At 41.1% G+C, this 21,955-nt stretch overlaps 1 protein-coding gene across 1 annotated transcript in view; it reads right to left on the minus strand.

Annotated features, from left to right (window-relative positions):
- Nucleotides 1–439: 439 nt before the first annotated feature.
- The window catches only part of GNB4 (G protein subunit beta 4), a 1,262,726-nt gene continuing 1,241,210 nt past the window's right edge, over nt 440–21,955 (minus strand). The window contains exon 10 of the mRNA XM_044070378.1: nt 440–6,718. Coding sequence (XP_043926313.1) covers nt 6,612–6,718 — 107 coding nt within the window. The 3' untranslated portion in view covers nt 440–6,611. The remainder of the gene's footprint in view (nt 6,719–21,955) is intronic.

Consider the following 21,955-nt stretch of genomic DNA (forward strand, 5'->3'; position numbering starts at 1 on the left):
AATAAGTAGAATAAATAAAATACAGTTAATGTCATCATTAGACTACTCAGTCTCCATCAAAAAGACTGTTCATTTCTATGTCCCTGCCTCTAGCTACTGCAACTAGATGTGCATATATATGTTGGTATATTTACCATGATAAAAAATGGCTGATCATGGAAACTGGCTAAAAGGGTATTAATATTTAACAGAAGGTTGCAAGTAGCTCAAATATCTCTGTTGCTATTTACTGTAAACCTGCCCAATAGCTTACACTAGGGCTTAATTTTGTGCAACTTCTCTTGTACACTTTTTTTTTTTGCAATATTTGCATTTCTAATGGTATACATTTGAGGCCTCTTCCTGAATTCCACTGAAAAGTGGGCATCTTGCAGATTCCACATGCCTGATGAACAAACAAATACGCATATGCAAGAAAAACAATGTGTATCAACACTGGTTAAAAGCATTTTTTTATTGGTTACAATATCAATTCATTGCAACACATCAGATTATTCACTGAGCCACTGTACAAATTCAAAGAAAAACATTCTGGTGTGGAAAAAAAAAAAAAAAAAGACTATAAACAGAAGTTAACTCACTGCGAGTGATTATAATTCCACATATAAAGTCTTTATACAATAGCACAGTTGCAGTAAATGCATGGCACAAGTTCCTGGACTGGCTGAAATCTACCTTTTAAGACTATTGTTCTTGATCATCTCAAAGATACAAAGGCAGTTCAGTTTCCACCACTGGATATACTATAAAAGGAACAGAAGACGAGTTATTTTTAAATGGACAGACATTGGAGTCTTTAAAGGAACACTATTAAAGCCCGCTGTCAACTATGGCACGTAGGCACACTACACTGTTGAAACAGAACCGTTGTACATATCTACAGTTGTAAGCTGCTCCCCCATCCCCAAGACAAATATTCACACTGTGCAACTTCTGTCCTTTACCTTATTCAAACTGGGTTAAAAACTAATATGCCTTTGCTACAAAAGTATTAACAGTCTGCTTGTTCCCATACAGCTTCAGGGTCTATGTGCAAGTGTTGGGATAGGCTGTTTCTGCAGTGCTACCTAAACTCCAGCAAATGGAGGTGTGACTCGGCAGATAAATGCAACCCAGGGTGTCCTGCACAGCAGTAGCACAAGGCATACTTTCCTTCTGACTTACAAGGCCTTTCAGTGTTATGAAAATGCCTTTTTAATTTCTGAAAAATTGTAAAATGACTTGGTCAAATGCAGCTTAAAGGGCATATAAATAATTTAGGTAAGAAAAAATGCATAGATTTTTCTAATACTAGGTAATACCACAAAGCATTGCTTGCATTTATAAATAACCCTGTTAAATGTAGCTATAGCCCAACAAAGTCTGATCTACCTTACATCTGTTTTTCCATGACTTCTCTGTTTAGTAAAATAAATAAACCCATCCAATCATGTACAGGCTATGATATATTATATGGAGCTATGGTGGCCAAAACACAGTGGTGTATATACTTAGGTGAAGGTGACACCATCACCTTTAACTGTGTCAAAACATAGGGATCAAATAAAAATGTCTCGAACTAAAATTTGAAATGAGTGCTCATCTGCGAAGTGATTCTAGTACATTTCCATTTTCAAATATACAAACATCACTACTAATCAGAGTATACTTTTTATTTGATTTCAGATGACTATGAAAATGAGTGGGCTGACTGCATTCCTTTAAAGTTCCAGTCTGATTTATTAGCAACAGAAGAAATGTCATACACTAATATAAACAAATGGAAAGGAAGCTATACATTAAATGCTTTCAGAGGCAGCTCTGGATAATTTTTTTTTCTTTTACATAATCATATACATGTATTTAATACAATTTCTTAGGAAGGCTACTGGCATACCTCACCTGTAATCTTTAGGGCTGGAGAAGGACAGGAAGATACAATACTTCTGATGAATGTGGGATCAGGAAATCTACCACCCACGTCAAGTGGCCTTGGGAACTACTAGAGTATAGTATGTGTGTTTTTACATCAGAGGCTACTGAAGCAGCACTGAGTAAATGCCAAATAACTACGAGACTGATACACATGCTAGTTAAAAGCCTTATATATAAGCTTAAAATACCATCTGAATTTGGCAGGCACATTTAGTGTGCATACTTCATACTGATTAGCAATACATCTGAATGCACATTTACACACTAATACTATTTTTTTTTTTACAAGAAATACATTGTTTTGCACTATCTGGAAAACTTCTACAGCTGTTCAGGATTAAGGTGCACAGAATAAACCAACAAAAGGTTTGTGTGGCCTCAGTTTGATGCTAATATCATACATTCATGAGAACTGTTACATCATTACTTCTGGCTTGAGCAAGTCTGTTGATATTTACATGAATGTATTAGGCACATTACTTGCATGAAGAAAGAAGCATCCATTTTGAAAACAAGCATGTTTTTAAAGGCTACTGACAACTATAAGTCATGATGCTTTGCAGTACAATACGGGCAGCCTTAGAACACATACATACAGACTTTGGACTAATTATTTTATGGCACAAGAATTCTAAAGTTAAAAAAAGCTGCGTTGCAGCTTACTTTTTTTTTTTGTAGGCACAAATTCAATCCCTGCCTTCCTCCCCCCAAAAAATCAAGCAAAAAAGACTAAAACTGAACAGTTTTGGCAACACATGTATCAATCCCGTGTGCAAAAGCTTAACAAAAATCAGCTCAAACAATCATTACATAAGATACAGTGTGACACCTCTGCTAAATGAAACTGTGTTTTCAAAAAAAAAATTCCAAAACAAAATGTATGAATTACAATTATACTGCTGTGTTCTTTCCTTTCAAGTATTTTCTCCAATAGTGATGAGATGCTGTGTGCACTGCATGTTCATCATTCAAGAACATATGTATGAAAAACTATTTTTCAATCAGTATGTGTTGCCAGCCACCCCCCCCCCCTCCCAAATATGGTACCCCTATGACACTCACTCTTTTCCTTTAACATCTGGTTCAGAGAGGTTACAGGTTACTATAATATCAAGGTACTTGCACTTAGTTTATATAATACATTTTCATAAAGCTTTTAAAAATACTGTACAGCTAAGGTCAAATGGAAAAACAAAACACCATCACTTACAAAATTATTCAGTTACTGTTACTTACAAAGAAGGAGAACACTATACATGAATTGTCACTGAAATTACTTATACTTAACTGCTCCAGTTGCAAACCAGGTAATTTTAAAACTGAATATGGCAGGTATGGGAATACATGGAAAATGAATTTTGAGATATGCTACAATAGACAACTATATAACGCAAAAGCATGCAAATAAAAAATGTTGCCCAACATCTCCTAATTGGTTGTGTAGTGTTCTGGTCCAGTAATATAGCTCAAGCTACATACATCATTTATTTAATGTTTAAATGTATGAAAACTGTGTTCACAAAGTTTTGTTGCCTTCTCCCTTGCCATACCTCATGGCACAATAAAATTATTTACATGCCACTAAAATTAAAGTACAACTCTAAATATGCCTGGGATGCTTTCAAAACCTTATTAATCAATCAAATACAGAAAGGAATATCTGCTTATAATAAAAATTAAATTCTGAGTATTATTAACGATGACAAAGAACCTGAGCTTACAGTGATTCAGGGATTGTGGTGTCTTCTCACAACTCAATATGCACCAATACTTTCTTCCTCAAATGTTAGCTTCACAACTCTCTAACTACTTTAGCTCGCACACCATTTATGCATACCAAGTGGGCAGATGATTCTCCAAAGGACTGAATGGATGCCTGCTCTTGATGAAAAGGAACAATAGTAGGCTGATTAAATCTTAGTTCTTCATTTTCACTTCTTTCCACACTAAGCACCAATTCTCTCTCCTTTCATGCAGGGGGATATTACACCTGATCTTGGCAAAATGACCGAGAAGCGATCATATTGTAATTTAAGGGAAGTATAGATAAGAAGCGTAATACACGTCTTAAAGATACTGAAGTATCTGTCCAACTCCAGTTAAATTAAACTGCATCTTTCACATTTATGTAACTACTGGGAAGGGAAAAGGACTGATGAGGTGGCAGAGTTTTGATTAATGGCACACATTTAAATTACTGATATGTATGAAAGAAAATATTAAGTGACTCTAACATATAGTTCAACCTATAATGGCAAAACGTTACAGCCAACCTGTACCACAAAGAAGAAAGGGTAAGGGTGTTACAGACATAAGAATCAGACCAAGTATCTATTTAATACAACAAAAAAACAAAGAAATGTACAACTAAGTACTTTATACACAAACAGACTAAAAGGGAAAGTAAGGCTAGTTTAAATGCAGACAATGTGAAATTTATGGGCTTAGCCTCCTTGCTTCATTACCCAAGTAGGGCAGCATGGTTAACTTTGGGATCAGACTAAGAAATAAATCCACTTTACAAATGACATCCAGAGAGCATCCTGAACAAGTTTCAGAGAACTAATAACAGAGAAAGATGGTAAAACTGTGCTTCTGCTCAAGGAAGTTTCAGGAGGAGATTTAGATGCAACTCCCTTGAATTCTTTCATGCTGCTTCTCAACTCCTATGTAACAAGACACATCATTACAATTTTCAGACTGGCAAACAAAAAATACGCAGTCTTGCACTGATAAGTTGAAAATCAGTGAAAAAAGTGAAGTGTTACAGCTGAAAAGCAAATCCAAATCAGTGTGTCACTCCACATACCTACACATAAACAGCCTTGCTGACCCCTTTCTCAATGGGGAATTTCTTTATTAGAAAAACAGCTAAGTGTTACAAACAAGTAAATCTTGAAGGATGTTAAGTTCTACATGTGACGAATCATTCATATCTCCAAGTAGCCTACTACAAATCAAGCTGCTAATTAAATTTAAGTTAGAAGTTTCACATAGTGGTACTGTAAAAGGTTACTGCAGTTTAAATTAAAAAAAATAAAAGATGCAGAATACGTACTTAGAGACTACAGGATGCCTCCTTTCTCTACATGCTTCTGCTGTAAAAATATTACAAAAAACAGTACATATTTTGCTAGACACAATTCCACCCAGAACACCTTTCATGCCCACCAAAGTCACCCTAGACTAAGTCAAAGAACATTTTTCTTTGCCAAATAGAATGGGCAACCTACCCTTAAAACATCAGCAAGCTCATGCAATAAAGCCCTGTCCTCTAAATGCACAGGACATACAAACGCATAAAGTAAATTACAGTAGCATTTTTTGGGGGAACAAACAAAAGCAGGTTGCCAATTAAATACCTTTTAAAGTACTGTTAAACTTACACACCTACACTTTAGTAATAACATACACTTAAGAGCTTTAAAGCAACATAAAAATATAAAAAAACATACAACATAATGCATCTGAATTAATCACTGTGTTGGGGGTAACATGACTGCTGTCCTCTTACAAGGGGCAGAAATACTTAATATACTAGTTACACTCCCTGACAGCTGCACTACATCAAAGTTATTACTTTATTATTTTTGAAACCTGCATGGTGCACTAAATGCATGTGCACTTTTCATAACACAATAAAATAATGAAAAACTAATGTAAATACCTTAAGGTTGCTCAATATTGCCTTTTTAAATGTGAAAAAGTTTTCTTTTATACAGGGTTTATGCTGTCATGATTAAACTCCATACCCACTGAGGCATGAAAAATGCACAGTCACTGAACACTTTTTTCACTCACTGGCTTGCTAAATTAAAATACTTGGCCCACTTTACAAAAACTAATTTGATTACTGTTCATGCGAATTTGCCTGTCAGAATGTACACTATATATTAAGATTTCACCATTTTTAATTGCTTTCAAGAAAGCCTGCCCCATTAGAATACCACAAGAAAACATTTTCATCTGACGTCCATGAAAAAGCTGTGTTTAGATTAAAACAGAGCTAAAGTGTCAGAGGTATTAGGTCTCCCACCTAGTTTAAAGTGCAGGAATGTGCCAGGATTCAGGATGAATCTAAGAGCCCCATTAGGGTTTACTCTAATTAAGTGAAAAAAAAAAATCATCAGCTTTCTGTTACTGATACACATAAGATAAAGTCTATCCACAATTAATTCACAAAGAAATTTTAAAAACAATCAAATTCATCCACTACCAAACTCCAAAACTGTGACGTTTCAGGTTAAATACTATAAATGTAGTTTCTTTTTAAAAAATGCATAAACTTGTTTCTTTACATACAGACAAATGTTACATGGTTGCTGTTGTGTGTACATTCTGTTATGTACAAATAAGTACAGAATTCGCAGACAGATACAAGCAGAGAAATCCTTAAAACAAATCAGTCAAAACGTAGAAGAACAGTGATGACTGGCTGCAGATATTTCAGTCACCTTTGTGATGAATGCTAGCTAGCCCCTTTCAAAAGTCAGTGGTAGTTTTAACTTTATTTATAACTTCATCTCAATGTATCACTACTGTACAGAAAGCCATTTTGTATAACTGTAATTGGTGAATTAAAAAAAATAACACCTGCAAATACAGAGTAGAAAGTAAGTTAATTCACAGCTGTAGGCTGCAGCATTTGACTCCCCAGATCACTATGGAGAGGTGTAGGTTAGCTTTTTTTTCCACTGTTAATTCCAGATTTTGAGAAAACTGTCCCAAGATCCTGTTGCTACAGCCATACCATCATCAGTGACTCCTAAACAGCTAACCCGGTTGTCATGACCAGCAAGGACACCTGTATTAGAGTGAACAGGGAAAAAAAAACAGCAGCAGTTTTAACTTCTTATACTGGTCATTAAATCAGCAAAATATAATGGATAACACACTTTTTACACATTAAAATCTGAAATGCACATTTCTGAAATATTCAAATTTGAAGGCAATAAGTTTCTTTTTTACGCTGAATGTGTTTTCTGAATGAATACAGTAAACTGTAGCTTCTATTCATCCAGTCTGAGCCTGAAAAGATCCATCTGAATAAATGCTCTATCCTGTTTAACAAAGACATAAATAAAATTTAATCCACAACACCACCTACACACCTGCAAAAAGAAAGACAACAAAGAAAGAAAAAAAGATGGACCATGTAAAATGGAGTAACATATTAAGCCTACATTATTTATTCCATTTTGCTAGCTAGGTAGTTCCAAACTAAGCCTAGAACCATTTTCCGAGGGATGACTTGAGATGTTCATACAGTGTTAAAGGAATTCGGCTAGGGCACTGGGAAAAATGTACTACTGTTCTTTGATGGAAAGTAAGCTGTAGATTGACTGATGGCTGGGAGGACAAGGCTACTAAAATGGTATCTGCAAATGTTGGTTTACATAATGAACTGCACGCAACCTCGATTCCAAACGAGGCACTGGAAGACTGAAGATAAATCCTCAAATCACAAGATGTGAAAATGGACGCACTGTGGTCAAATATGCTGATTGTGGCAGAAATTACAGAGAATGATAACAGGATTGCAAGACACAAAGCTTTGAAAAAAGCCCTTGGATTTGCAAGCAAACAGTGAGGAGGTGCTAAACACAAAAGGTAAAAGGAAACCATGTTAAAAGGAAAAATGGAAATATGATGTTGAGACAGTAAGCAGCAGCTCACACAGTGCAATGCAACAAAGAGAACGGTTCAAAATGGCCATTTGCTGCAGGAGTTTTGAAAAAGAAAACTGAAAAAACAGATTTTGTAATGATGGAATGTGAACTGATTTCAATATATGGGGCAAAAAGGCAGCTCCCACTCCTTCTGACAGGTACATTTTGGGAAGAAAGTGTTAGCCTCTTGAATTAATTCTGCTCCAACCAGGAATGGATACCTTAGTGCAGGCCTGAAGAGCAAGTCTGGGCTACCAGGGAAATGAGAATGAGCAGCCAATCCTGGCTCACCAGGTAGACAGTGGCAGCTGGGCCCCCACTGAAACTCTTTGGCAGAAGTCAGGGAGTAGACCAGGGTAGAGCTGGCTAAAAGATTGGGCACTAAAGCCTGCCAAGCAAAATTAAATAACTAAATATATAAAATAAACTATAGCTGCAAGTCTGGTGTACATACATAATGTGGGCCCAACATTACAGACCCTGCTTCAGCAGCATATCAGATCACTGAGTTGTGGATGATGCAGAGAATACAACCAATGCCCTGTCATTCACCAGCTCTTACCTCTATTATGGTGCTGATGTCAGAAAAATGGAACTAAAGGGACATATGCTACCAGAGGGGCTGAAGGCCAGCAGAAGGGCAGAAAAAAAGATACAAAAAAGTTGTAAAGCACTTAATGTCGGTGTACACTACAAGACTGCAAATTATGCTTTCCGAAGCTGTGCAGAGCTTATGGATTTCTGCCTTAAGGATGGCAATCTTTTCAGAAGGCCACTACAGTCACTTCCAACTTGAAGTCATTGCCCAAACAGATGAATCCATGGGAGGATGAAAGAAGATACACTTTCCTATGGATCAGGGCCAAAGTGTCAAGTCATTCCCACATTTGCTTGACTGTTATGAACACTATTTACTACAGGTGAAAGTCAGCATTGAGGACTGTGCCATGATCTGGAAAACCCTTTAAAGTCTTCATTGAGGGGATGGAATGGCACCAAATTGCCATTTTCCTCCTCCTAGCAGCTTCCTCTTCTTCAACCAACAAACTTTTCTTTGTCTTTCTAGCTGCAGTAGAGACAGACACCAAGGACTCTGCTGTTCAGATGGAGAAGTTTGGGGTGGGGCCTGCTCCACTGTAAGAGGTAACGCAAATCTCAGAGGGACATGAAAGGGTATAGTCTGTGGCATACAAGTACAAAGGATTTCCATAAAGGACCAAGTGCATACTCTTGTAAAAATGAGACAGGGTAACATATTAAGAACAAGGATGCCTACACATGGCACAGTGACCAGTGAGACAGGTGAACTGAGGGATGACTCCTGTTCCATTAAAGGCAAGAACACTGAAGTCTGAAAAATCAGGTGTCAGACACATCATAGTATCACAAATGTCAAACTGGACCAACGTTCTCAGTGCAGGAGTTGGGACAATTCCTGAATTAGGGCAGTTATGAATAAAGTACTGTGTAAAATCTTATCATAACTTTTGATGTTGTCCTCTTCTACATTCTGCTGTATCCATAACACAAGGAAGTCTGCCTCTGGTTGACTAGTGTACATCTGGCCAATTTACAAAAGACAGAGGCTACTGCAAGGGTGTGTGCGACATCCCACATCTCTCTCTCTCTTCTCTGCGGATGTCGGCCACAGACAGACATTGGGTACAAAACAGACATCAGCATGTACCTACCTCAGAACAGTATGCCGCCGGAATACGGAGTGGGTACTTAAGAGTCAGGCAGGTGTTAAGGGGAAGGCAGGGTGAGAAGCTATACAGCAGCATACAGAAAAGAAGGACATCTAAAGTTATGGTAAGATTTTACACAACAATACTATCTCCTTCTATTCATATGCTGCTGTATCCATAACACAAGGGAGAGTGCAAAAGCTCCTGTTATTAAGATTTGAGGGGAGGAAGAGAAGCATTTTCCACAAAGCCATGAAGAATGGCTCTAGCAAAACCTGCCCTGGCTGTAGAAATGATGCCCAACTTGCAGTGTTTGGTGAAGGTATGGACAGAGGACCATGTAAGCTGCTTCTAAAATGGCAGCTGTATCCAAACCCTTGAAAAAAGCCCCAGAGGAGGACACGGCCCTAGTGGAGTATGCCTTTATTGTGAAGGAAAGCTTTCTGTCATGGGCTGTATAGCAAAAGGAGATGGCTTTAGAAATCCAACAGGATATGGTCTGCTTGGAAATAGGGTGTCCCAGGGCTCTTGGGTGGTAGGAGACAAACAGCCTGTCCGAATTATGGATGGATTTGGTCTTAGCCAAACAGTATCCGAGATGTCTGTGTACATCTAAGGAATGTAGGATCCTTTCAGCTGGGTTTTGGGGTGAAGGGAAGAAGGTCGGAAAGTTGATGGCCTGATTCAAGGACAGCTCATTGATCACTTTGGGCATGAAAGTTGGGTTAGTAAGTAAACACACCCTGTCCTTATGTAAAACTGTACAGGGATGAGAGGCCATAACTGCTTGTAGTTCAGAAACCCTTCTGTCTGAAATAATGGCCACCAAGAGTATAGTTTTCCATGTATAATATTGGAGAAAGCAGTCTTTGAGCTGGCTCAAAGGGTGGTAGTGTCAACTTCTCCAGAATGAAATTTAGATCCCAAGGAGGCAGAATGGGCTTCCTTGGAGGTCTAAGGGGAAGAACCCCTTTCAAAAATAGTTTAACTTCTAACCTTGAAGCCAGACGTGGTGTGAGTGGGAGGCAGGCTGAGATGGCAGATAGGTGGGTCTTGACTGAAGAATAAGGCAGTTCCGACTTCATCAATTCATACAGGTAGGACAAGACCACTGGAGGTTCTACTGCCAGTGGTTGTAAATTGTGTTTTTGACACCAGACAGAAAATCTCTTATATTTAGAAAGATATGATTTCCTGGTAATTGGTTTTCTGGCCTCCTTCAGAACCTGAAGCATGTACTCTGTGTATAGGTGTCTGAAGTGAACTAATGCCCTATCACCCACAGCTTAAGATTCAGAGTGGACAGTTCGGGGTGTAAGAGCGTTCCCTTCTCCAGTGTCAGCATGTCCATCCAGCTGGGTAACTTGTGATTGCCCTTGGCTATATGGAGTAATGGGGGAACCAATGTTACCTTAGCCAATAGGAAGTCACCAACAAGATTTATGGTTGTTCTTTCTGAATTTGTAGCAGAACTTTTTGTATGAGAGGGAAGGGGGGGATGCATAAGCGCACATCCTCTTCCAAGGGAATGAGAGAGCATCCACCCTCCATGCTTCGAGATGTGGTACCCTGGAGCAGAAGGTTGGAAGCTGTCTGTTCGTGGGGAGGCAAACCCAGAATACATCATTGATGGACCAGGTCCAGGAACACATCCCTGTTTAGCATCCATTCGCGAGACTGAGTCATGGTCCTGCTTAGAGTATCTGCCATCACATTGTCTGCTGACGGTATGTAAAAGGATTGGATGTTGACTTGTCTCCCTAGGACGATTTCCCATGCTTGCAGGGCCAACCTGCACAGGAGGTAGGACCTTGTCCCCCCTGTTTGTTGATGTATGACAGCACAGTGGTATTGTCTGTGTACCACCTCAGTGTGCCTGATAGGAGACGATCCTTGAAAATTTGTACGGCTAATATCAAGGCTCTCATTCCCTTGATATTGATGTGCTCTTTCTGTTGAGTGAGGGTCCATGTGTTTCTCACTCTCCATTTCCCTACGGCTGCTCCCCAACCTGTGTCTGAAGCATCTGTGAAGATGTCCTGCTTGGGGGGCAGGGGTTGTAGGGGCAAGCCTGGCTTGGCCTTTATCTGGGCTATCCACCAATTCAATTTACTGGAAAGGCATGGAAGCATGGGAACCACGAACTCCAGGGGATGCAGGTGTTGTATCCAGACTGTTCTCAAGTACCATTGGAACTTCCTCGTGTGAAGCTTTGCCAGGGGTACCATGGGGATGGTGAAGGCCATGAATCCCAGGAGCCTGAGAAACTCCCTGGTCAACAGGGCTTTGAGAGGGAGTAACTCCTTGAAATAAGAATTGAGAGAGACAATTATTTTCTGGGGGAAGACAGGCCACCATTTTTTCTGTTAGGATCCTGCACCCCAGGAACACATGATCCTGTAAGGGTATCAGGGATGATTTTTTTGAGATTTAGCGTGAACCCCAGACTTCTCAAGAGGGAAATAGTGAAGTCTAGGTGTTGTAGGATCATTAGAACTGACTGAGCCTGTATCAGGATATTATCTAGATAGGGAAAGAGTTGGATTCCCCTTGTTCTGGCAAAGGCCATGACTGGTGCTAGGCACTTTGTGAACACTCTTTGGGCCGTAGAGAGACCAAATGGCAAAGCACAGAACTGAAAATGTGCAGAACCCACTGAGAAGTGGAGGAATTTCCTGAAGAGGGGGTGGATTGGGATGCATAAAAAGGCGTCCTTTATATCCAAGCATACCAAGAAGGCCTGTGGGAGAATCAGGGGAAGGAGGATGGGAAGACTGAGCATCCGAAAGGAGGCTACCCAGAGGAAGGTGCTGAGATGGGACAAATCCAGGACTGGTCTCCAGGGACCTTCTTCCTGGGAACCAAGAACACCCTGGAGTAAAATCCCTTTCTTCTTCCATGAGGAGGGACTTCTTGTATTGTTCCTGTTCTTCAGGAACTCCTCACACAAGGAAAGAAAGCCAGTTGGTCTTGAGGGGGTTGTGGAATGCCTTTGGGAGTAGGTTTGGTTTCCCATGTCATGAAGTATCCCTGTTTTATTATAGAGAGGACCCAAGAGTCCTGGTTAACCTGATTCCAAGCAGGGAAGGAGGGAGAGAGAGAGAGACATGGAAAGAGGGGTGTATGGATCTAATACCTGGTAGTCACAGATTACCAGGCTTAGCCTGAAAGGGCTGTTTGGGAGCAGGAGTAGAGGGAGCAGGCCTGGAGAACTGTTCCCTGGAATATTTTTTGCCTTTGGTCGGCATCTGTCTGGCAGGCCTTCTCACAAAGGAGGTTTTGGTAGGGTAGTTCTCTTTAAAAGTGTGGAACCGGGTAGACAAAAATGTGTCTCAGATCCTGTAGTTCTTGTCCTTCTCTTGAAGGGCCTTGAAAATTTCAGCTGCTGCTGAACCAAATAAAGCTTTGTTGTCCAAAGGAGCATCTAGGAGTTTGGACTTAATGACATCAGGGAGAGGCTGTGACCCAAGCCAGGAATATCTCCTGATGACAGACCCTGAAGCAGCAGCCCTAGATAATTCCTCTACCACATCATAACTGCACTTGATAGGGTGCTTAGTTACTTGAGCGCAGGAATTCAAGAGAATAGACACTTCAGCCTTGGCTGGGGAGTCAGGGAGGTCCCCCAACTGTTCAGCCACATCAGAAACCAAAGCCAGGGAGTATTTGGCCATGTGAGTCTGGTAGTTAATGGCTCTCACTGCTAAGGTAGCAGATGTGTAGACTTTTTTCCATAGGAGCTCCATTAATCTGCTCTCCTTGTTGAAGGGAAGGAGGGAGGTGGAAGGGAGTAACTTGGAGGTTTTGTCTGCAGCCACAGCAATGATGGAAGGATCTGCAGAAAGAAAGGAATTCTGCATCCACAGAGACTTTGTAAAACCTGTCTGGGCATTTAGGTGCAGGGGGTTGAGAATCTGGGGTTTTTGAAGCAGCCAGGAAAGCATCCCAAGTAAGCTGGGCGCACTGGAGGTACAACAAATTGGTTAGGAGACTCATTTATAAAAGGTCATAATACCTCTTTTGGGTCTCTGTGACCTGGATGCTGCCCCACTTAAAGTCTTTCATCTGAGCAATAGTTTCCCTGGGGATTGTGTGCCATTGGACTCCTCCTCTGAGGAAGCACACCCCAGAGGGGAAGCAATTTGTGAAGTGTGAGGTTCATCCCCTGATAAATCCTTTTCTTCAGTTGAGACGTCAGAAACAAGTTTACCCTTAGGGGTAGATGCAGTAGGGTCCTGGACTGGAGCAGGGGCCTGGCGTGAGGCAAGGAATGTGTTTAGAAGGTCTTGAGTAAGGGCCTGTCAGTCAGGTAGCTGGTCAGAGGGTGCGGGCATCGGAGAAGCAATATGCTTGATCTTTTGCTTCTTCTTTTTGTGGGACTCTAACTCTGAGGTATCGGAGATAAGGTGGAGTGATGGCGGGCACTCCACAGTGTCTGAGGAAACATACCCGTGAACTACAATTTGAGAGACCCCACACGGGCCCTTGGAAATGATGAGCCTAGGCCCCCCCCCCGGCGACTGAGCCAGATGCCTGGGATTCCCTCTGGGACATGCCAGTGGCTTCTTTGACAGCCTCCTCCTGGGTACCCGCTAAAGGAAAATATGAGGATTCTGGCTTGGACTCCGGCCCTTCACCAGACTCGAGAGGTATGGCTGGAATAGAGGGCGCAGCAGTCTGTTCAGGCCGTGATTTTTTGCCTTTTTGACTGGAAGCTCACCCAAAGAACCAGATGTCGGATCCATAGTTTTAGTCAGACGTTTTGAGTCGCTGGTTCTCTAAGTAAAGATTTAAAGCTGCTAGGAGACTTCTGAGGGTTTTGGGGATGAATGCCAGACAAATAATACGAGCAGTATGGTTGTTTTCTTGGCCTAAACAAAACAGGCAGAGCTCATGCGAATTCTTATGTAGAATCTGCCTTCCACACCTACACTTGCCCTTTCTACCTGATATGAAATCCCAAAGCAGTAGCAAAAGGATAATCAAAAATTCCTATGGGGTACTTATCTGAAGTTGGATAAGACGAGTTCACTTTTCCGTAGCAGCGATGACTGGAGTTAGCAGTCATCCAGGTGGCAGAAAAGTTCTGAGGTAGGTGCGTGCTGACGTCCGTTTTGTACCAGACGTCTGTTTATGGCAGACGTCTGCTGAGACGTCACACACAACCTTGCAGCAGCATCGATCTTTTGTAAAATGGACGGACATACGCGAGTCAACCAGAGGCAGACTCCCTTGTGTTATGGATACAGCAGCATATGAATAGAAGGACATCTAATACTGATCCGGAAACAACAAAAATCTAACAAGCATGTGAGGCTGATGTTTCTAATACTTTTATAGCAGCCACCAACTTTGTATAACACATATAGATGTAGGCTCACAAGAAAAAATGGGAGTAGAGCCAGTGGCGATTCTAGACAAGAGATGGCAGGAGTGGGAGAAAACATGTTCTAGCCAATGAAAAGGAGGAGCCTCTGGGCCCTGAGTCTGTGGCTCAACTACTGTCAAAGTAGAGCTCTAAACACTGGGAAATCTGTAGAAGACTGTTCATCTATAAGCATGTCCAGTTTAGAAAATTTTGTCTTCAGAAGGCATGATCCAGATGTCACTTTCTGTGACTCTCTGTCGCTCTGTCTTTGAAATCTTTTAAAGGTGGAATTAATAGTCCAAGAAAAAGAATGCGCTGTGTTAAGACGTTGGACGCTAAAATTTTCAACATTCTCCTTCTGGTGCTATTTGTTGCAATTTCAGTTCCTAACAAACAACACATCCTTTTATGTTTTGAGAGGGCCCTAAACACATAAGGCACTTAAAAGTGGTTATTTGTGAGGGCACTTGCTTACCGAAAGGGAATCTACTCTATAAAAGCATCTCAAAAGATAAAATCCAAGGCCTGTTCAACCCACAAAAGTATAAAAGCATACAAGAGAAAAGACAGCTATAACTTTCACACATTAAAGGCAAAACAAAGCCTCTGAAAAGAGGTGAAGTGATGTATTGTAAAACAAAAAGAAAATTTTACCTCATAAATAGTGTATCAAACTGGTGTACTCTAGAATGGCAGTACATTACTGAGGTAAGTAGATGAAGTCAGCAGCCAAAAAAGTTTTACATGCTGAGCAGTCCTACTGTGTTGGTGACAGTGTTCCTGCAGCCGGAGCTCTGAGACTGGTTTCTTAGAACAGCATCAGTGATTGAGCAAAAAGGAATAATGGTTGAGAAACTTTTTCTAAAGCTATGTGCTGGAATAGAAAAGGAACACCATTTTGAGTAACATCTATTCCAACCTTCAACTGCTAGAGCAATGTTTTTTTTTTTTTTTTGCAGAGGAGTTTTATTGATTTACACTGCTTGGGCACCCTACCTGAGATGAGACAAAGATTAATAACAAAGAAGTGGGGTCTACAGATGAGAGAGGCTGCCATGACTGCAGAAAGGAGACAGCTACTCTGTCAAGGAGGTGAAAAAGAGAACATTTTTTTTCTACAGACAGTTTGTGCAGTTTGTCTTGGACAGGTGAAGAATTTGGAGTTAGACATATTACAGTAAGATGCCTTGTGCCATAGTTGCAAATGAAGCCAAGATAACTTTTTGATAGATCATGGTTGTTAAAAACAATAACATACGGAGGCTTGTAAGGAAAACAGGAGTCAACAATTTTTTTGATTTTAGACAGTACAGCTAGAGTTCTTAAAAATGAGGCTGGTATGACAGAAGGAAGATTTAACAGCCTAGTCTTCTGTAGAGTTGCTTTCCCTGCACACAGTGGTAGACCCTGCTTCTAAGGGAAAAGTTGTCTTTGAGCTCCTTAGATAACCATGACCTCATTTGTCCTCTTACTCTTCTAGTAGTAATATACAAGTGTTGACTTTGACAAGAGTAAATATATCACAGATTCAAAGCTGTCCTCTAAGTACACGACAGGAGCTCTCTTCCCTCATCAGCTTGCTTGAGCTCCATGATGGTGCCAGACCTTGGGGAAGAGGTGCCTGCCTCCACACAAATGCACTACTTTCTGTTTTGCTCAGTGCAGCATACAGCTTTCCATCATTTGTTCTGCAGGCTTGTGCTCACCAAGTGCAGTACTCAAAGCTTCTGCTATATGTCATCAAAGTGGGGAGATACATCCACCTTCCTTCCTACCAAGACAGAGGAATTAGCAGTGGAAGCAAACTCCGATCTTCTCCAGCTTTTCACCTGCCAGTGCATGTACCATTTATCAAATACAGGTAGTAATGGGATACAGTCGGGGCTTCATTCCGCTGTGCCACAGGAGTGGGAGTTGATGAGGTTTGGAAGGAATTCTATTTTGTAATCAACTTCAAAATGCCTTTCAACTATTAATTTCTGAAGATTCTTTCATTTCTATTGGTAATAAGATATGCACTGTACCAAAAAGATGCAATGATTGACAGTAATGAAAAATAAATGTGGTGATCTGCCCCAACATAGGTGGTGAAGAAACAGTGGACAAAGTTATAAAAGGCCTTGAGTGGGGAATAACTGCTGTGAAATGAGTTGGGGGCAAAGAACTGCTAAAGTGCCACAACACAGAGTACAAGTTTGACAAACACATTGAAACTCCTACTGTATTTGCATTGCAACCCTCCCTACCCCACCCCCATCCCTTTTAAGTGGGATGCAAGTAGAGACTGGAATCATGTCAATCTGCAGACAGCACTGTGCAAGAGCAGTTTATGCAAAAGAAAAAATGGTGAAAGCTACTTTCTACTTTCAAAAAAAAAAAAATTCGGGGGGGGGGATACTGGGCAAGCCCTACCCTGCACCTTCCTTATGGAAGGACAATCCCACACCCTTAAACTTACACATACCATCTCCACGGTTGCATAACAGTGGAGAAAAATGCAGCTTCAATGGCTGCCAATACTGGTTTTCAGTGACTGTTTTGCATAAATGGCACTCACACACAGCCACTGGTAAATGGACAGTCTCCCTAGACTGAGTCCTCTGAGGAAGACAGTATCTGTGGGCATACGATCCCATACATGCAGAAACAGAAAATAAATCATTATAACTGTGTTTTTAAAAGTGCAGACTCTCTCAAATCTTGCTCCTAAATATAAAAGCATGTATACCCTTCTAGGGTAAGCATTAATCTGCTTAAAATACTTCTTAAATGTCATCAACAGGAATCCTAGAAGAAAAAGCAGCTGAAGCAGCAATGGATCTTGTTGAATGAGCTTTTGGAGGACTAGGTAACTTTAAACCATTTTTCCCATAAACAAAGGAAAGGCAACTAATCCCACTTTGCTAGTATCACTTTTGATACTGCTTGACCTTTACGATTAGGTCAAAGACAGACAAACAACTGGTCTGATTTTCTGAACTGTTTCATCCTATGAAGGTAGAAACGTAGCTGCCTGTGAACATCTAAGGAATATAGCTGGTATTCACCTCTGTTGGAATAGTGAGGAAAAAGCACTGGGAACGGAATGCATTGATTTATATTAGCTGTAGTGGTGACCTTTGGCATGAATGAGGGATTAGTATGGAGGGAAACCCTATCTTTGTGAAAAATGATGTAGGGAGGTTTGAATGAGAGAGCTTGCATTTTAGAGACCCATTTCACTGAAGTAATGGCAACACGTATAGTGGACTTCCAGGACAAATAACTCAAGTCACAGTCATTAGCTGGTTCGAAGGGGCTTTGCGTCAAGGCTTGTAGAATGACAGTCAAACCCCACAGAGGATCTGGATCCTTGATTGGAAGTCTAAGAAGAAAAATACCTTTCATAAAAGTTTTACATAACCTGGCTGAGGCAACAGATCCCGACAGAAAATCCCAAATGAAAGTTGGATATGGCTGCCAAATGGAGCTTAATGATCGCAAAACTAGAACCTTGCTTATATAAAGATTCCAGAAAGGACAGAATTGAAGGAATATAAGCTGAAAAGGGGTCAACATGATTATTATAGCCCAAACAGAAAATCTTTTCCACTTACTCTTACATACCTTTTTAGTAGAGGCTTTCTGAAAGGCCAAAATGACAGCTTTGACTGGAGAAGAGAACCTGGACCCTCTAGCAATCATGGGAACTGGAGAAACCATGAGGTTTAACTGAAGTGTGGGGAGATTGGGGTGGAGGGAGAAAAGAGGTCCAGTTTGGGTTCCAGTATTCATGGAGGATGTTTGAGGTGAGACCAGAGGAAGGGGAACCACACCTGATGAGGCCAAAAGGGGGTAATGAGGATCACCATGCTCTTCAACCGTTTGGCTTTCTGGAGAAATTTTGGGATAAGAGAAAGTGGAGGGTAATGCATAAAGGAGACCAGGACACCAATCTTGGACCAGAGCATTCCTCAGGGAACTCCCTGAAGGAAAGTAACTGCTGAATTTGTTGTTGTAAGGGGATGCAGAGAGGTTGCAGCAGGGGAGACCCCAGTGGTCGAATATCTCATTTGCTACTTCCTGATTGAGGAACCACTGGTGGGGCATCAGTATAGACCTACTGAGCCTGTCCGCTAACATGCTGGATTTCCACGGTACATGCGTTGCAAGCAGAAAGTGGTTTGAAGAGATTGCCCATTCCCAAACCCTCATGGCCTCTCTGCAGAGAGGGTATGAACGGATTCCTCCTTGCTTATTGATGTACCAGACTACTATCATGTTGTCTGTGTGAACAGCATTGTCCCTAGAGGGAGAGCCTCCTGAAAGGCTTGCAACGATAAGAGGACAACTCTCATCACAAGGATGTTGATATGCAAACTGGTCTCTATCAGTGTCCATGTGCCTTGGACCATTTTCCCCTGGAAATGCTCCCCCAACCTAGATGGGAAGCGTCCGTGGTCACAGTGGCTGAAGTAGGGGGAGAGTGAAAGGTCTGCCGATTGTCAGATCTGACTGAATCCACCATTGTAGATGGGACCTGCAAATGTTTATCAGTCTGATAGGAACAGATAGGAACTGATGTAGAACTGACCACTGAACAGAAGGTGTCCATTGAAGAATGCGCATATCATAACTGGCTAGAGGAATCAAAAGTATAGCAGCTGCCATGGACCCCAGGGCTCGTAAAATCAACCTGGCAGGCGGAGATGGAAGGGACAGAATGGCTTGAACCTGGAGTTTCAATGTGTTGATGTGGTGCTGTGGCAAAGAAAGTACAGCTGTGTACACTTACCATAAATGTATATGTTAAGAGTGTATTCACTGTTGCAGTCATTACATTTGGGTAATCTGCTGGCAGGTTGCCCTCAGTCTGCCTGAATAACAAAGTCATGGGTCCTGCGTCGGTTGCTGTCTCTTCTTCCATGATGTCAGGGGTATAAAACATGCAGCCAACACCATTTTAATCAGTTTTTCTTGCCCCAGATGTCAGGTGCCCTCCAAATGGGGAGCAAAAATATATAAATAAACTGTAAATATATAAATGCATCTTAGAAACATAAAATATACCCTCAACTAAAAAGCAAATACACCACAAAGGCTTTTGAGTATAATGAAGGAAGGAAAAGGTATAGAATGGGGGGGGGGGTGGCAGGTGGGCAACCAGGACTGCAACAGTGAATACACTCAAACATCTACATTTATGGTAAGTGTACACAACTGTACTATGTTCTTCATGTTTCACTGTTGCAGTCATTACATTTGGGTAGAATCCCAAAGCTATGGATGGGAGGATGGAACTAAACAGCATTAAGAGCAGCTATAAAGCCCTGCAGGACTGCAGTGGCAAAGCCTGCCCTAGACTTAGAGAAGAGAGGTAAATGATAATGCTTTGTGAACATATGAACCGAGCTCCAAGTAGCAGCTTCTAGAATGTCTTTGGTTGGGACCCCTCTGAGAAAAGCTGCTGAAGTGGAGGCAGCCCTGGTGGAATGGGATCTGATCCCCTTGGGCACAGGTTTACCATGGTGCAAATAGCAGAAACGAATGCAGTGGCTTATCCATTCAGAAATAGTCTGCTTTGATATAGCCTTCCCCTCTGATCCTGCAGCAAATGCTACCAGTAGTTGCTCAGACTTTCTTAGAGATTTTGTCCTGTTTAAGTAGAATCTTAGTTGTCTGTGCACATCCAATGAATGCAGACTCCGCTCCACCTTGTTCTGCGGATTTGGGAAAAAAGTTGGCAGGTGAATGGTCTGGTTAAGAGCCACACTGGATACCACCTTAGGCATAAAGGAAGTGTTGGTCCTGAGGGCCACCCTGTCCGGGTAAAATATAATGAAAGGCTCCACTGCCATGAGAGCCTGTAGTTCTGAAACCCTTCTAGCTGAAATGACTGCCAAAAGAAAAGCTGTCTTCCAAGATAGAAATTTTATATCTGCAGTAGCTGCTGGTTCAAAAGGAGGCAGGGTGAGTTTTTCCAGCACAAAATTGAGGTCCCATGCAGGGGTTGGTGCTCTCCTGGGAGGCCTTAAATGTTTGGCCCCTCTGAGATACTGTTTTAGCAGTGGATGAGAAAAGAGGAGAGGCTCTGTGTTGTAATGAGCCGAGATGGCAGAGGCATGAATTTTTATTGAAGAAAAGGATAGGCCCTTGTCAAGCATCTCAGTTAAGTACTGTAAAATCTGAGGAATATTGGGCCTTGTTGTGTCTATTCCTTGTGCTTGGTTCCAAGCACAGAATCTCTTCCATTTATCAACATAAGATTTTCTAGTACTAGGCCTTCTGGCTTCCAAAATGACATCCATCACAGGTTTACTGAGAGGGGTGGTTTGAATAATAAGTTGATTAGCCATGTTGCAAGATTCAGAGTTTGGAGCAGAGTGTGCAGAATTTGATAGTTCTGCTGAGACAGTAGATGTGTTTGAGGCAAGTACCACGGAGGAAGGTGTGACATATTCCTTAGAAGCAGGTACCGGTGTTGGCGAGGCCAGTCCAGAGCAATTAGAATCATTTTTGTTTTTTCCTGTCTGACGTTTAGTAAGACCTTGGAGAGTAGAGGCAGAGGGGGAGAGGCACAGACTGATAGGTTTTTCCAGCTGAAGGATAGAGCATCCACTTTCCATACTTTTTTGTGATGAGTTCTTGTGCAGAATTTGTCCAACTGACAGTTTTGGGGAGAGGCAAATAGATCTACGTCTGGGCTTCCCCATTTCTTTAACATGCTGAATATTTGTGGATCCAGTTTCCATTCGTGCGGGTACATAAGATTTCTGCTTAGGTCGTCTGCCAGAGTATTTTGCTTTCCTGGCAGGAATTGAGCTTGAAGATGTATTTGGTAAGTCAAGGCTGTTTTAGAATCCAAAGAATTAACATGGCAATTGAAACTAGATGCAAACAAAACACCAGGACTAAATGACACTTTAAGCATAAGCTCAATTCTAAAACTAAGGAGAGCTAAGCTTTAACATCCAATTTACGAAAATTTAATTAATTATTAGTTTAGCTCCCATAAATTTAAAACATTTTAGAATAGTTTTTAGAAAAAAGGCTCCTCCATTTTTACCTTATTGCATCTTTTATTGTATTTTTACTATATTGTATTTATTGTATATTTACAAATGCTTTGCTGCTACAAAGATTTTATTTTTAATTATAATTATTGTACATTCACATATGCTTTGCTGTTATACATACATAAAAAATGATATATTTTAGTCAATTTAAAAGACTACCTATCCCATCCCTTTCAAACTTCTATTACCCCCCCCCCCTTCTTTCTTCCCCTTTTTAGACATGTGCAAACAAGAAACACGAATGTAATAAGTTGCACTGAT

Source organism: Protopterus annectens, chromosome 4.part1 (genome assembly GCF_019279795.1).
Source record: "Protopterus annectens isolate FY-2018-M chromosome 4.part1, PAN1.0, whole genome shotgun sequence".
NCBI classification, from domain to species: domain Eukaryota; kingdom Metazoa; phylum Chordata; order Ceratodontiformes; family Protopteridae; genus Protopterus; species Protopterus annectens.